Raw genomic sequence first — 17,592 nt, forward strand, 5'->3', positions numbered from 1 at the left:
GCTGCCCTCTACACTATATTTGCTTATGCTAAAGTACAGCTGCATGGGTCTGAATCATCTCTCTGACGCAGACCTCACTTCCAGTGCATACCCGACATGTGACCAGATCTTTTCTAATCAGGTCTATTTTTATTGGACTAGCTTAGGTACTTAAGTAGTTTTTATGGTTTGTTCGTGTTACCTCACCACTAACACTTCAGTTGCATGAGAATTAAGGGGGCTTTACAAACACAAAAAAATGTCAGCAAAACATCTCTAAACAATATCAGACATGTGGCTGATTGGAGACCTTCTGAAAAGGGGACATTTGACAACTGCATCCAGCAGACATCAGGGTAAACATGACAAAATACAGGTCAGACCAGTGAAAGCTAACCTGAGCAGCCTGTTGAGTCTGAGATGTCCTGAAATAGCCACTGTACATTTAGTATTTGAAAAGAACTTTATAAGATCCAGAGAGAGCAGAGAAGGGAAGACAGGCCAAACAAGAAGAAGTTATTGTGTAAGGCAGAGGAGAGCACGTAGTTGTGAAAGGCCGAAAGGCGGGAGTATGATGAATAGTGAGGAAAACGGATTGGTATGACTCATTGTGTGAGTTGGTGCAGACCGGGCACATTGTGTTCAGTCCTCAAAATGACCATACTTAGGCTGTACAGAGAGGATATCTCTGCTGTCTGTTGTCTGCAGACAAACACATAGTCTTGACCATTTAAAGAAGGATTTAATTCACCACAGGACATTCTGACTGTGTTGATGACGTTCTCCTCCTTTAAAGACTTATTTTGTGATTCCTCTTCATGAGTTTTATCGACTTATCACTTTAACGGGCCTCACTGAATTGCAGTCAGCGAATACTCCACATTTCCCAGAATGCTCTTTAACATTTAGACATCTCATAGTCGCAGTATAAAAACACAATTGTAAATAATCCAGTACATGAAGTCTGAAATCTATTCCAGTTGTGCATGGTGCCTCACTGTCACAGCTAACTGGTCCACATGAAAACTTCAGCACTATCTTTAATATTATTAGGAATACTTGGGATTATCCTGCTGTGAAATATGCTATTGGGTGTGTGGTTTATACAGTTTTTCCAGGTGGAGAGAGTGATTAAAAATAACATAGCATGAGGTTGTTCATTAGACCAAAAATAGGATCTATTTGGGAAGCTGCTGGTGGAGAAATTGCCTCTACTATGATGGAGTTTTATTAAAATGATTGTTGAACACCCACACAGGTGCTTTCAATCACTCGTACTGATGTAGACCTTTCATCAAGATGAAGTTGTGAAAAAGGGCCACAGAAAACCCTAGCGTCCACGGCATGTACACTTCTTTCTGCCAACAATCTCACAATGCAGTTGCATTTAATTTAAGAGACCCAAAAAAACTACCCCTGTGGCCCTACCCCTCTCCCCAATTCTGGACAGTTTGGTTCTTAACTGCAACTTGACTTGTCGGCAGAGGCAAACAATCGCAGGGCTGTAATTCTTTCTTTCTCTCTCTCCTCACTCCAGTCCTTACCAGAAACCCACATCCCCAGCTACGCCGGCAGCCTTCACCTAAAGAAGTCCCTGGTGCCCGCACTCTACAGAGTCATCCAAGACCCCAACAATGAGGTCAGAGGGTACACACACACATACAGAGAGTCCCAAGTATGGATGTTTTTAGCTCTATTTTGTTTGTCACTCTATTGGTGTTTTTACACTGGACAAACCGGAGATTTGGCTGCCTTTTTGCCGGCATGGTCCGCATATTCAGAGAGATTGCAGCAAATTGACGGCCTGATTTAGATGTTGTGCTTCATGTCACACGTTTTACGTGAAGAATATTTCACCTCGGTTTCACATAGACAGGACGACAGAATGCCTTTGCCTGGCCGCCAGTGTGACGTAACACGCAACTGTGTCTTCTAGCTACACATGACATGAGTATGTTTGGTTTAACGTCTCCTATACCAGTATTTTCTCTTTAAGGGACCTAATGACACAATTTCTGAGAAAAGGCCTGAGGCACTCAATGAGACGGGACTTTAATTTCATTCTAATGATACAATTGGTGCATCCAATTCTCAGCACCCCCCCACCCCCCACCCCCCTTTTTCCGCGGTCGAATTTGGGTGTCAAGCAACCAGGGATCTAAATTCCATTAGTGTTGTCAATCTGGCTGTACAATCCCATTAATGTTCGGACTAGTGATCCAGGAGAGAGGAGTGTGTGTGAGACAGAGAGAGAGAGAGTGAGAGAGAGATTGCTAATTGTGGTTGACTGTTGCGTGTGGGTTTTTTGTTTTTTTGCTGATGACATGTAGGGCTAAATGCCTTGCCAAGTTCATTAATGAGTTGCCGCTTATTTCAGGGTCAGTCACAGTCCAACACACACACGTACACAGTAGTGCTGTGTGGGCACTCACTTCACTGACCCCTGAACAGTATAAACACATTGGCTCAGCTGGCTCCCCTGAGAGTTCATTTGACCGGACTTCCATGCAGTGATTTATCCCCTCTGCTCCTACACATCTTCCACTATTAACCAGTAGCAAAACTTCCCCCCCATCAGTCCATTCCACAGGTAAAGTCAGTTTAGTAGTTTCCTTCTCCATCTCCTCCTGAGCTTATCTTTCTCTTTATCTTGATGAATATTGTATTTGCACTAACATCTCAAACTGGCACTTATTTACATTTATTTATATGTACTTGCATTTACTCATGTCCCCGCCCTCCACTCCCAGCTGCTGGAGCCTGTGTGCCACCAACTGTTTGAGCTGTACCGGAGCTCTGAAGACCGCCTGCGCCGCTTCACCCTGCAGTTCCTGCCTGAGCTGGTGTGGGTATATCTGCGCATCACAGCCAGCAGGGATCGCCAGAGCAACGGGTGCATCGAGGCCCTCCTCCTGGGCATCTATAACCTGGTGGGTGGTTGTAATGACGCTGAGGGGGGTAAAGACAAGACCTTGTAAAATAGAACCATTTAGGGCAATTCATTCTTTACATGCCAGCTGTGAGATTATTTTTTGTGAGCCATTTTGCATCCCCAGTTCAAAGTATCAATAGGCAGATGCTTTTTACAAGTTACACACCCTGTCTTTTAACCTTACACTAATCTTAACCCTTCATAGCTGGCTAGACAGTTAAGTTAGGTAACTACAATCTACAATCTGCCCTATATATATGGCTGCTAAGAGGAATGCAAAAAGCAAATGCAAAGTAGCTGCTAGGAGACAAAATAACAAATCCTACTATGGTGAAGGCATGACAGGCACTACTCTGCCTCTTATTGGCTAGTACTGGTTGGTTGGTTTGGTTAGGTTAAGGCATGAGGAGTGACATTTGTTGAGGTTAGGGTAAGAATATCAGGATAAGCCAATCAGGACTGAGTAGGGAAAGTCTGTGGCAGAGTAGGGCTGGTCATGCCTTCATCATTCTAGGAAAATAAATATTGTTGCCTTACATAAAGCCGAGCAAAGGATCAGTAAGAATAAAAAAAAAGAACTGTCCTGATGGATTCTTGTCCTTTACATGGATTGTGTGTGCAGATGTGACTGCAAACATACCACACTTACCACTTTTACATTATCTATTAGCTGCATAATAGTTTTGTATTTGTCGATATGGATGTAGGTAGGTATATTCTTTTAGAGGAAAGGTTGCACTTTTCTTTGAAACATATCTGATGACATTTGTCTCCATAAGAGTTAAGAAAGCTATGAATGGCTTGGTGTCAGTTCATGGAGAGACCCAGGAAAGATTGCATCACCAGGAAACACCCTTGGGGAAATAGGCTAAGAGCCTGAGATATCAATAGAAAGAGCTCCATGTCAGCCAGCACTGCTATAGGTATATCCATGCATAATTTATTTCTCTGCATCCATACTAATACACACACACACACACACACACACACACACACACACACACACACACACACACACACACACACACACACACACACACACACACACACATATATACACATACACATACACATACACACACATACTCATAGACCTCTCTCCTATGGTCATTGACGACTCTGATGAACAGCTTTGCTCTCAGCAGTCCCATTAGATATTCAGAGATATACTGCTATAGCCATTGAAGAGCAGGACAAGGCCTGAATGAACAAGGAGGGAGCCACATTTCAAAGCCTAGATTATGGATGCTCGGATGGGTCGATGGATAAACTGGTGTTTATTGTTTTCTTTGTGTTCATTTACTTGCACACAGCCAGGATATAAAAAAAATCAGACCACTTTCATCAGCACACATGAAAAGCACATTTAACCATTTTTATTGATACAACATAAAAGACCCCACCTTCCACATCTACAATAGATTATACAGATAAAACAAAAATATTTACATATTTCTTAATGCCATCTCAAGATAACAAGAAAATTACCTCACTATCTCTATAAAACAATAGATTGTTTCCACCTGTTACTTAAATAATAAGATGATAATTATGTTTATCAGAGATCAGAATTTCAAACGGTCCACATCAAGCTGGCGGTGACAGACTTGTTGAAGTTAGCGGAAGCTATACACACGTGACTATGTCCAGTTTTGAAAGTACAGTGTTGACAAAGGGTATACACAAGATACCATTTAAGGAAATAAGATTACTTGACTTAAAAATGCATACCTCTATTAGTAAGGAAACTGTCTTTATTCTTTGATTATGACTGTCTGACGTAGCCTCAGATTTGCCCACGCAGATTAGAGTGACGACTTATTTGTAGCGGTGCTTAACGGCGTGGCAATCCTGATCTCTGATAAACATAAGTAATGAGAGGAAACAATCATTTGTTTTCTTGTGAGAACGAGTTCATTATCTGGAGATAACAGAGGTTGTTTTCTCAGGATAATGAAAATAATTAATAAGATGACATTATTTATAAATAAATAAAAAGCACCGCATGAATATTTTTATGTCTCTCAGTCAGTTAACAATGCCTGCGCCGCTATGCTCACATGTCGTAGAAACAATTGCTTTAATAAGCACTTAATTGGTTTACATGTTTTGCCTGTGCTTGTGACTGGTGGAGATAATCAGTCATTACTCTTAGAGGTGGCACCATTTTCAGGGACACATTCATCTTTTATTGAGTGGTGAGGGTGCTAGCAGTGACATTTAATCTGCCTCGTCAATAACACATACCAGCAAAGTGGTCTTACTCCAGCCCAACAGCACCGCAGACGACACTGCAGATGTTAACCGTATGCTGCTAAATGTCCACAGAGAAGTGCTAAACTGGGTTAAAGTTATGGAGGTAGAAATCCAAATTCAACTCAGACATTTAGTAGCTCAAAACAAGCAAATAATTTACTACCTCTCATTATAAATAACCCAGCTTTTATGTTTCTTCCTCCCTTTCTTTTGGTTTTGCAGGAGATCGTGGACAAAGACGGCAACAGCAAGCTCCTCTCCTTCACAATCCCATCTCTGTCCAAACCATCGATATATCATGAGGTGGGGTTCCTGTCTGTACTGTCAATCAATACTTACGTTCACCACACCTCTCTTTTCAGTGTACTTTTCTATTTAACCCCCCTCTTCTGTATCTTTCTTTCTCTTCTCCTTCCCACTGACTGTTGGAGCGATATAGAGACCTTTTTTAATTGTTATTTGCAAGATGACACCACCTCAGTGTTCAACATTACAGGAAGTCATTAACCACACCAGCTGTTTGTTTATAAGGTGTCAGTATGCGTCTGACATCGCAACTAGGGGTGCTTTCCACACAGTTACTTTTTTCACATTTTGCATTTACAAACAAACTTTTATTATCTTTAAATTATGAAGAAAGATTGTCCAATTTATTGCACTGACTTTTCCCCTGCCTTTAAATGTTACCATTATGTTTTGAGCAAGTCGAATTTTGAAAACATGTAACACTTTGGGTAAGCCAACAAGGAGTAACCAGGAATAAATATTTTACAGTGTTCAATTATACTTAGTATACTTACTACTATACCAAATATACTCTTTTTGGATTCTCTAGATTTTTTTTTATTTCAAAATGAGGTGACTTTTAATGGTCCCATATTACCAAAGTGAAACATTTTCCATGCCTTTTTAAATAATAAAGCAGATCGAGGTGGTATAGAAATACTAGAACTAATACTATTAGTCCTGCAACTAAATATTTTCATTATAGATTACTCTACCAATCAATATATTGATAGTTTTTTAAATAAAATGTTTACACACGTCCGTTCAGACAGACAGTATGAGAAAAGTGATTTGTTTTTTCGAACATTAAATCATGTAAACATTTTCAAGTAGAAATCCAAACTTTGGTTTTCAGTCCTCTTTTATTCAGTTTCTGTCACCCTGGCAGGGGAGCTGGCAGGGTAAACTCAGTTTTAAAGTCTGGTCTGACTAAATCGGATATTTGCATTCACACATACAGCCTCGCCGGTTAATGTCTAGATAATTTCAGGTTTGCAGTGCATGTGTGAAAGGGGCATCACTCTGTCATGCTAGGTTTGTGACACGCCCCCAACTTCTGAGCTGACTGCTAAAACAGGGCACAGTATTGACTATTGTGCTGAGCTGGAATTCATTGGGAAGGTGTTTAACAGGGCATGTTGACTTAGACCATTTACTGAAGGCAGAAAGGAGCAGTGTGTCTTGTGGGCCAATTTTTTTTTTTCTTCCACCCAAAGCAGAGCAAAAAGTATGCCGTATATTTTCATACAGTATGAAGGCCCTTAGTGGGTGCTTGTGTGAGTGTTGATGAGATTATAGTGTGTGGCGTGTGCTGAGGGCGAGTTATTGCTGTAATTACGAGCTTGAGAGGCTCTTCCCTCCATGCTGTGAGAAGGAAGGAGGCGGGGTGAGGGGGGTTTCGTCTGTGTGCGTGCGTGAATCAAACAAGCTTCCTACTAGGCTATAGTATGGCTCCACATATGACAGGGCCTTATCCCCCAGGCTTCCAGCATTAGCATAAACTCCAGTCTCTCGTTTAATTAAGCCTCCTCTCCTTCTCTGCTCAGAATTGTCCAAGATACAGAATATCAAGTCACTTTAGGGGTGACTTTTGCTCCGCAGGTCGTCAGAACATATTCTCAGTTGGACATTAATTAGGCATTGCTTCACTCGTCCTGTGCCGTTTTCTCTTTCTATTTTATGCATGAAAGAAAGAGAAGATTTAAGGTGACTTTCATTATCAATTATTTTATTGTTCTGGATTTACTCAATACAGGATCACTACTTGATGCCAGTACAAAGAAGTGTCGAAAGTTCTTTAGACAAACAATACATGCATTTGATCCTTTTTTTTTTTTTTTTTACCCAGATCTACAAAAAGTGACTATTTGTATGGTTTTATCTTGCAGCCAAAGCATTCTTCAATTTAATACTAATGAGAGGTGCAAGTATTAAATTATGTACTCTATTGGTATCACTGTAGAGTACTGGTAATGATACCCAGCCCCACCTGTTGTTTATATATTTATATAAGCACAAATCAGAAAAGAAGCCCTCTAGAAATTGTTTAGCAGAGGTATTAAGTCACAAAGGTCGTCTTCATCATGGCCTTAGTTAGGAAGATGACGGCTTAACGAGCGCCTGACTCATTGAAGATATCTCATGAGATGTGTGAAATTAACACCGTGACATTTTACCGCTCCAATGTTTTATTTCATGAAAGTATATTATCTTTTATCACCATGGAGGAGATCATTATGTCAGGTATGGTGGCTCACTTCCACTCTAAAACACTTTAGGAAACCCTGCCCTGTCATTATAGGTGTGTGGAAGAAAGTGGAGAGACTCAAATAGAAACATAAATTAAGTAGTTGAAATGAACTGGTGCAGAAATACTGAGAGTTCATGTTGCATGAAGGACTTTGTAGATGATAAGGGGAAACTGCAACACATAACTTTTAATGGAGTAGTCGTACAGTCAGCATATCAATCAACTAAAAAGTTTGAAACAAATCCCAAATTTGGGAATTGGAAAGAAGGGCCAACAGACAGAAGTCAGGCGATGCCAGTTAATCCAGTCAGAGGCCAGAGTTTGGGGAGGAGGAGAGAAACATCCAGCAGTAATATCATTCCACTGCAATAAAAACTTGACCACTAATCACAGCTGTTTTCCATCTGAGCCCAACAAAGCCACCAGCCTGTCACTTAACAAGTTGAAGTTTACAGCAGCTTGTTTGTGCCTTGTTAGAATTGCAACATTACTGCTAATTTACTAGCATGTTGTAAGAGCCGACATAGTGGACAAGTATTGAATTTGTTTTTCCTTTTGTGTGTTTAGCCTTCGAGCCTGGGGTCCATGGCACTGACAGAGGGGGCCCTCTGTCAACATGACCTGATCAGAGTGGTGTACAGCGGCCTCCACCCACAGAGAGAGACCTTCACAGCTCAGAACAGGTACCACTCTGACTCCGCCAGTTGTTTAACAGAGAGGTAATAATCTGAGAAGCAGTAACGTCACACAAGAGATTCAATTATAATAAATAAATAAATCTTTTAACCACAACTTACTTGTTTCTTAAATGTAGCTTACTTGTTGTTTAAATATACTTGTTTTATTGTATTGTTTTTTTATTGCATTATGTAAAGTGTGAGTATCTTAAAAAGCGCTATACAAATAAAATGTATTATTATTATTATTATTATTATTAAATTGCAACAGTTCAGAGACATCGGCTGAATGACTTTACCAGAGGGTGAAACCTTTTTTGTTTCTTTTTGGATGCTGGAGAAATGGCAGTGATGTAGGCCGTTCAGCTTCAGTAAACGCAGGTGGCCCCACCACACTGTCGTCATTCTCTTTCGTTTATTTATTTATTTGTTTCTTTCACATCTCATCTCATCCTTCCACCCTTAAGATGAAAAATACCTTTTAAGCTGATCAGAGCATAACCCTGACTCTCATTCAGCGTCGTCTGACCAGGCTCGGGCCTGAAAGCTTTTTTGGCTCTCACATTTTCTCCGCTGCTGTGTGGATGAATGATATTCTTAGCATAGTAATTAAGCGTGTTGGAGTCCCCGCCAGAGAATGGTCGGCGGCCGTTTGTGCGCAGTGACACATGGCGCAGATAAGGACGCATCATCAGCTCTGAATCTTCAATCTTCTGTACGAGCAGCACAGATAACACGGCTCGTCCTGCGGCTCGTCCTGCGGCTCGTCCTGCGGCTCGTCCTGCGGCTCGTCCTGCGGCTCGTCCTGCGGCTCGTCCTGCGGCTCGTCCTGCGGCTCGTCCTGCGGCTCGTCCAGAGCAGTGCAGCTCCCTCGGCTACGATGAACACAGAGCGTCATAAATGTAGTGAATGGGTTTCAGCAGGGCCAGGCCTCGTAGCTTATCGAGAAACCCATTTGTGTGCCTGGGCTTGAGATAGCGTTTATTAAAAAAATAAAAGCCTGAAGCTCCTAAGAGGTGCCGGCTCACTCCAACTGATGATATACAACCAGGCCCTTTACCTCCCCCAGTCATTTATGGCCCTTACACTCAAGGTTCTCCTCCTGGCTGTCTTCCATCAGCACACACTGTAAAACACATAGGGATGCACAATCTCGATATCTGCACTGATATCTGAAAATGGATACTGCCATATCATCTCTTTACCAGAAGCACCAGTGTTATCTATGATGCCATGTTGATCTCTAGTAGGGCTGGGTAATATAGCCAAAATCTTCTTTCCGATAAAGTTAATTTCATATATTTATAGTAGATCTATCTCAATATAGGATGTTTTCTAGTAATTTATTGAATAAATAGTCTTTAAAACAACCACATGGTAAAGCTTATTTGTGTATACTTGACAAATTAAATGTACTGAGTAATTTTTACATTTTACTAAGAAATTTGGTGCAAAATAAAGCAATGCGTCGTTCAAAATGTTTTTTCAACAACATAATAGAAACTATCTACAACAATATATTTATACTCAAACGTAGTCTATCAGAAGAGGTAATCCCAAATCACCTCCAACGCAAATGTAATATTTATTTTGGCTCTACATTTTAAAACCTCTCTCTTCGTGCAGTTTGGAGGCGGACAGCTTCCAGCTTCAGGATATGCGCTGAATGTTCTGATCTTTATGCTTCTTAGTCTTTTGTGGGAAGGAAGACAATTAAAAAGGCTGTTTGGGTGAGAGGGGTCCTTTTTAATACTTATCCTTGAAGTCTAGCCTTATATGTTTCTGCTTAGGGTGACAGATCGCAACCAATAATTCTGGATGCTGTACACACCACTTGTTCTAGCTGTCTCCTGTCCTCAACTGTATTATGGGTTTTTAAAAAGGAGTTTCAAACGACCCACTTTTACACTTTTTATTTACAGTTTGGTTTCATACCCATAAATTACAATATGTCAAACATAATTCTGATGTCAGTTTCAGTACCAATGACTGAATAAAGTATAGTCTCAGGCCCTGTGTTTGGCCTGGTGTGCGCTGAGAGTTTAAGGGTGATTATTGCAGCATAGTAAGCTGTGCGTCTGCATAAAATACAGTAGCTCCCAATGAACAGAACTGCTCAGGCAAGCACTTAAACTTCATGAATTGCTTGACCACCTCTACATAATTGTCTACAGAAAAGGTGTCACAGAAATCGGAGGGTAGAATGTTAAAGGAAAATGGAAAGATGAGGTTCAGCTGAAATGAGAATTAATTTGGTTTAAACTAAACAATTCGACCCTAATCAGAGTCTGCATTACTGTGCTTGATTCAGACTGTTTTCTGGTTGCAGGTTCGAAGTGCTGTGTTTCCTCATGCTCTGCTACAACTCTGCTGTGGTGTACATGCCCATATCTTCCTATCAGTCAGTCTGCAGAATGAGCTCACGGTGAGGAAAACACATGAGAGAAGCATGTGTCTTTTTCTTTGTCTTTTATTGCCTACAGTTTTGTCCTTTCTGTACCCAATTAGCCTCCGCTTCTACCTCCATTTCTTGCTCTACTGAACCAAGCATTAGATCACCTCCTCCGCCCTGTAGCCATGCACTGACCTCGATACGGACTGTCCTGGCTGCAGGAGGATTTGATAAGTACACTTTCACTAGAGATGAGTTGTCTGCGACTGGCTGGATGAAAGCATCATTGCTGGATACCTGTCTCAGTCTTTCCGTCTCTGGAACACTCAGAAGCCCTGGGGTTACGAGAAAGGATCTATGTGGAATTCACAATATGAGGCTGTTGTGAGCCCGCCCACTGTGAGTGAGTGGTCAGACGACGCCTGAAGCAAGCTCAGTCTAGACAGACTGTAACCTTGAAGAGTAAGAGCACAGGAACAATGCTCACTGTTGAGTTTAGCCTCAATGTGTAGACCGCAAACAACCCGTCGGCTAACCTCGTCTGACCTCCACAAGAATAGCAGTTTCAATTTTGCTCCCACGCTCACTGTTTGATTTGTTTGCTCTTTGTCTAGTTTGCTCAGGAGGTGACTCTTCTCATCAAGGCTCATCTGATCTGTGCAACCTCCCTCCGCTGCATGACTTTACTCAACTAACTCACATGACCCTGCGTGTGTTTGTGTGTGTCTGTTCCCTCCTCAGGCTGTGTGTGTGCGGCTTCCCCCGGCAGCAGCAGAAGCTTTGGAGGGAACCGTGCAACCGCGTGCTGCTGGACCCCGAGTTCATGGTGCAGATGCTGACTGCTGTTTATCACGCCATGTATGTATCTTTAAAGCAATAACTGATCGTTTTGAATGACTTGTTTGCAAGCAGTTGGCTCATTTACACATACAGAAGTTACAGAGCAACTTATTAATTCATTTTATTTTCATATGTGTTTGTACATTCATTTTGTTTTACTGTAGCTCTGTTGTAACTCCTGAGGTGAAATATCCACTGTGTTCAGCAGCAGGTAGTGTACAGTGTTTTTTTGTTGTTGTTGTTAGAGCTAGGTTTTTTTCCTGCCCCAAATGACACTATGGGAGTGATCAGAGTTCACAGCCAGACAGCTTAACAATGGGCTGAAAGTTGCTATAAATCTCTGTAAAGGCGACGGGAGCTGCAGGTTCAGGTGATAATGCCCTGTAGGTTCATCAATACGATGAACGAATACAATAGCGACCCCTTTCAAATGATCTCATTGTTTTCATATTGTCATTTCATACATTATTTTTTTTTTAAAAGCTGTGGCTGGAAAGTGGCTTTCATCCTTGCCCTTTCACATCACTGCTGTTTATTGGCAGATCATTGAAGACACTGAATAACAGATAACAGGCAGTCCGGAGGAGGATAATCTTTGGGACTCCCTTTAACAGATATCATTAACCCAAGTTCCTTTATGAGCTACATAACACAATGTTTCTCATTTTTGTTATTGTGCCTCTGCGGGACATCACTAATGAGGGCAGTCTCTCTTTATAGTTTGCTGCGATCAGCTGCAGAAAATCTCCTCATAGCATATGCTAGCTCTTTCTCCCAAGGACAGAAGCTCCCCACTGTAGAGACTGATTACATCGCCGGTGCATTGTGGGAGCAGGTGATTTCATCGCCTACGAGGACAGTCGTTACAAAGCTGATTACGGCTCCTTGATGATAGCTCGTCCTCTGAGATGGATTCCCTGATACATGGCCACTGTTAAGGATGTTGTAGTGTGTGTATGGGGGGTGAGTGGGTGAGTGAGGGGGAGTATGCATTCTGTCTCATCTCCCACCATGAGGGTACACAGCAGTCAGTGCCTTTGGGTGAAAAACAGACTAAATCCCAGAGTGTCTGTTCGTTTGTGTATGTAAGAATAATAGCCTTTTTAGTAATCCCTATCATAGTGCACATTCACCCTTGGCCCGAGCAGGCGCACTTGAAGGGCAGATAAACATGAATCCACGCTCCACACAGGCGGAGGGACCTTGGTACTCATTGAGGACACTCTGGGATTTAGGTTAATATGTCCACTAATGCTACGGTGCTGTAATGCCACATAAAGAGAGAGAGGGACACACACACACACACACACACACACACACACACACACAGGCATATCAGAACAAATAGACACACGCCAAATTTAATTTAATTTAATCAGGTTTGAAATGTATTCTGAACCAATTTTTTTCTAGCCTCCAAAACATCAGAGAGTGTGTTTTCACCTACCCATTCATTCTCTTCTTTTTTATCTTGAGTCTAAAGGGAATCTCACGCATTTCCCTCTGGCTGTTTGATTGTTGCATGTAGGGCCGGATCAAAGAGAGTTCAGCCATGCAGTTCTTCTTCTTTTCTTGTTCTTTTTTTTTTTTTTTTGCAATGTTTAATGTATTAAATTCTTGTTGCTGTTCCTTTTAAATCTGTCTTGAATGAATATGGGGTTGTGACATATGCAAAGCTAAAGATAGCCCTCCTCTTTAGCAAAGAGCCAGGTGATGAACCCAAACATTTACATGTACGAGCACTTCTATTAGCAGCATTACATTTCATAATTGCCAAACATGCAGGTTGAAGTTTTCCTGCATGCATTTCCACAGAATTCCCAAGGAATGTATGCATTTCATTTCATTTTAAATGAACTTCACTTTATTTTGTAGGAATAAACGGTAAAGCATATGTTAAACAGACAAGGAGAGGTATCGCCTCCCTCACTGAAGCTGCAGGCATGACTCAATAACTAATAATAGTTCACGGGGATGTGACTCAGACATCAAGGCATTTTGTCAGACGCTCCCGTTTACACAAATAAGCTCACAACATGACTTTGTGTGTGTGTGTGTGTGTGTTTTTTTTGTGCTGTGTAGATACAATGGAGAGTGGGAGATGGGGCGGGAAGCTCTGGAGGACATTCTATACAGAGCCCAGCTGGAGCTCTACTCCCAGCCTCTCTTGGTAAGAGCAACAGCAACTTTGTCTGTAGAGTTAGTCACAAGTTCAACCGTCTAAAACTTTAGAACTTGAGTCAAACCCATAACACTGACAATACTTTGCCACATTTCACACAAATATCAGCACAGGCTCCGCACAATCCTTAAAATCAAGGACGATTGCCAAATCATGCTTCAGATGTCCTAATACCCTTTTATCATTTAACTGCTTATTGATGTTCATCTGTGCATGTATCATCTCCAGCTGGGGAACGCCATGAAGAACTCGCTGCCGGCCAGCGCTCCCGATGAGCCGCGGGGGCGCAAGGTGCTCCAGGTGGAGGTGACGCCCACCATTAGTCGCATCTCCATCTCCGCCATCACCACCGCCTCCATACGACGCCACCGTTGGAAGAGAGAGGGTAAGACTGCAGCAGCCCAAAAACAGGAAGACCTGCTGTCAATAGCTGCAGCACACAGCGAAGGGAAGCAGAGAGATATCAGTAGATGTGACAGCACAGCAGACCCATTACAATTACCCTCATTATTAATTTATCCCTCTAGCGAAGTTTAGAGTTATGTTATGCAATAAAAAGATCAGTTAAGATTTAAGCTGTAAACTTACAAACTTTTTTTTCCAATCAGTGAAAGCCCACAAGCAGGAAATCTTTGGTGAGATAATTACTTTCCAGTGTTTTTTCCTTAGCAGTGAGAAGGAAATCTGTTTCTGTGTGAAGCAGCCACACCATTAGCATTGTCCAAATGGTGTTTTGTGTCAGTTATCGTATGTAATTGTGGTCATATAGTCTCCGTGTCGCAGTGCTTGTGCCGCTCACTGCTCCTTAGTGCACTGTTTTTTGCCCGTCTTGTCTATCAAGTGTGAGCTGTGCTTCGTATCACCAGTTAAATGTGTAGAATAGAAACTCGCAACAAAATGGTGCCTGTAGATTGTGCTGACTCCATTTTGCCCAGTAAATTGGTCATTAATGGTGCAGTTCACTTTAAAATTCCTTTTTTTCCCTCTCTATATTTTGTAATCTACAAATTAATTTACAGACAGATGTCAGGCCTGCTGTGCCCATGATGAGGTCCAAATCGGTTGAGCCTCGCTGCCACTAAAAGAAACACGTTTCCCCGTCTGTGTTGTTGACTCCCAGATTGTTTTGACCACTCAACCGGTGCAGACTTGAGCCTCATCGTCAATCCTCCTAGCCTCGCCCACCACCACCACCTACACCACAATCCCTGGGACCCCGCAGCCAAAGAGGAGAGAGAAGGGCGGCCTCACAGCCACCACAGCAGCAGCAGCAGCATCATTCCCCCCATCACATTCGAGGGTAGGGGACAGGGGCGGACGCTCAGAACAGAGAGGGTCTCAGGAGGAGGTTCCCCCTTCGATCTGTATCTCCCCAACCCTCCTCCTCCCTCTCCTCCTACCCCTCCTCAACTTGAGGGCGATAACTCTGCCGATCCCATTTTGGCTGCCTCTTCACTTCCCCAGAGTATACTAACTCCTCCAGTCTATAAGACCTTCAGCTGTCTACTACCAGACTACTGCTATTTTTTCGTCTCATCCAAGAATGGAAGAGTCTCCTATTCTGGGTTTGAAGGAAGTGTGCGGCTCGTGGCCATTTTGCATGGGCCTGTCATCGTGTCATATCCTCTCTTTCCTCATCATGCCTTCAACATACTTGAGACTGCAGCCCTTGTCACTCACTGAGCATGGTTCATTGCCCAGCCTGCAGCTTGACCTTTGACTCTGGGCTTTTTTCCTCAACTACAACTTGTTTCTGCAGTGCCCCTCGCAGTGTTTGACAGCACCGCCAAGTTTTCGGTCACTCAGGCCAGCAGCAACCGTCTGCTTAGCGCCGTTCCGAAGTGAGAGGCCCTCCATCTTGTTTTACAGCCCAGCAGCTTTATTGTATGCTAATTTTGCGTTCTGCCACATTTATTTTTTCTCTCAGCTCAGTGAGTGGGAACGAGCCCGTCATCATGCATGCGCACGCTACGGCAAGCTTCAAAAAATGTCCGCAAAAAAACGTGAAGACCTGGAACACACACAAAACAAGGCCAAGTGAGCAGGCTGAATATTGCCAATTGTTTACAAATCTAATACTTTGAACTGCAAAAGGCTACTCCACTGCTAGGACCTCTCATACGGCCCATTTTGTCTTGTTGAATGTGTGGCCATTTACATGTGTGGTTGCTACATGTTTTGAAATTTTGACATAACTGAAGATCAGCTCATTCCCTGGTTTTACGGTCAGCGTTTGCAAGTGCCACCCCGTCTTCTTCCCATGATCTTTCATTAAAACACGGTTGTTTCATTAGGTAGAACTGAATTACAGGACATTCTGTTGCAGAAAGGAATACCTACCTTTACATGTCCTTTAGTTTGGGGCTGTGATTTTGAAAATGACCATACTGATGCTTTTGTATGTTTAATCCTGTTAACTACAAATTTTATTTACTTTGTTACAAACATTTTCCCCGGTTTACCATACCGTCCTTGATTGAATAAGTTCTCAGTACAATAGTTGATTTAATCGACAGATCTGTAAAACTGAGTTTCTCCACAAAGAATCCTGCAAAAACAACAGATATATGTATATTGGAAATAAGTAGCCCAACTCAAAGCATAAGAAATGTATAATCAAGTAAAGAAATACTGAAACGACCAATTAGTCGACTAATGGACAAACAAGGGGCAGCCCTACATACATTTTTTTAATTAGAAGTACTTTATTTATCCCTAAAAATCACATTATCTTTTTCATATGGTCTCTATATATATATATATATGTGTGAATATATTCAGGGTTTTAGTTCCTAAAAAAGTACCATATATATGTAAAGATTTTCAGCAATCAGACCTAATATTTTGTATGTCAGAGTGTCCTCGAATGCACCATAAAGAAAGAGTTTTTAAAATGGTCCCTGCTCCACATTAGCACACAACAAAATAACACATTAAAAATGAAGGCAGAGAGATGCTTACTGTAGTGGATTATCCGTCTCAAGCACATTTTAGCCTCTGCGGGCTGATTTTTTTTCTTTTTTAGCCATGGCCAGAAACCAATGACAAGCATTTAAATGTGTTGCACAAATAAACATAAGTCAGAAGGCTAAAACTTGCAAAAACACCAGTATGATCTTTAAATTGCAAAGACTTGAATAACTTTAAGCTTCATCTCAGATTGGGTTGACTTGTACTGGCTCGCAGACTCGCCCATTTAGCCTCATGGGCTGTCAGCTCTAACTTGACAGCTATTGATCTGATGAGGTGTACGGACCCGCCTCAGTGCTCTTCGCAGATTGGCAGGCCGGATTCGGCCATCTGACCGCCGGAGCCAGTTCTGCGGGAGAAACGAGGGATGGGGCAGGAGAGCATGTGTCTTCTCCTCGTGTGATGTGCATGTAAATCCAGACCTTTTCTTCTCTTGTTTCTCCGTTTCTTTTTTCTGGTGCTGCCTGCGGTTCCCTGTCGTCCAATTTTGCTTGTCCCAACACTGCATGACGGAGACAGACAGCTGATCCTCTGTCTCGTCTGTTTAACAGGCTTTATCCTGCATACTGTATGTCAATAACATGCTTTTTTTCTAATTCAATTTATCATCTTTTTCCCTTTCAGCTTTCAAACATAAAGGACAGAGATGGATAGTTAAATGTTTTGTTGTTAAGATGTCTTCATGTCAGTCTTGTGTCTATAAAAGTATTACTGGATATACAGTATATTATCTAAATATTCAATATGACATCTTTTGATAGACAAGCTTTTCTCTCTCACTCCCATCTGGCACTATTGAGCTCACACTTTTCCTAAACAAACAGCTCT

General features: G+C 42.0%; 1 protein-coding gene across 3 annotated transcripts in view; it reads left to right on the forward strand.

Annotated features, from left to right (window-relative positions):
• The window catches only part of LOC310952612 (hyccin 2), a 43,156-nt gene that overhangs the window by 20,715 nt on the left and 4,849 nt on the right, over nt 1-17,592 (forward strand). For 2 of the 3 annotated variants that reach the window (XM_083921265.1, XM_083921266.1), the window contains exons 4-12: nt 1,517-1,618; nt 2,730-2,909; nt 5,390-5,470; nt 8,271-8,386; nt 10,710-10,805; nt 11,514-11,630; nt 13,695-13,782; nt 14,023-14,179; nt 14,915-15,094. In XM_083921265.1, the coding sequence (XP_083777391.1) occupies nt 1,517-1,618; nt 2,730-2,909; nt 5,390-5,470; nt 8,271-8,386; nt 10,710-10,805; nt 11,514-11,630; nt 13,695-13,782; nt 14,023-14,179; nt 14,915-15,094 (1,117 nt within the window). The remainder of the gene's footprint in view (nt 1-1,516; nt 1,619-2,729; nt 2,910-5,389; nt 5,471-8,270; nt 8,387-10,709; nt 10,806-11,513; nt 11,631-13,694; nt 13,783-14,022; nt 14,180-14,914; nt 15,095-17,592) is intronic. The other variant, XM_083921267.1, reaches the window with a different exon arrangement.

The sequence above is a fragment of the Echiichthys vipera genome (assembly GCF_963691815.1).
Source record: "Echiichthys vipera genome assembly, chromosome: 10".
NCBI classification, from domain to species: Eukaryota; Metazoa; Chordata; class Actinopteri; order Perciformes; family Trachinidae; genus Echiichthys; species Echiichthys vipera.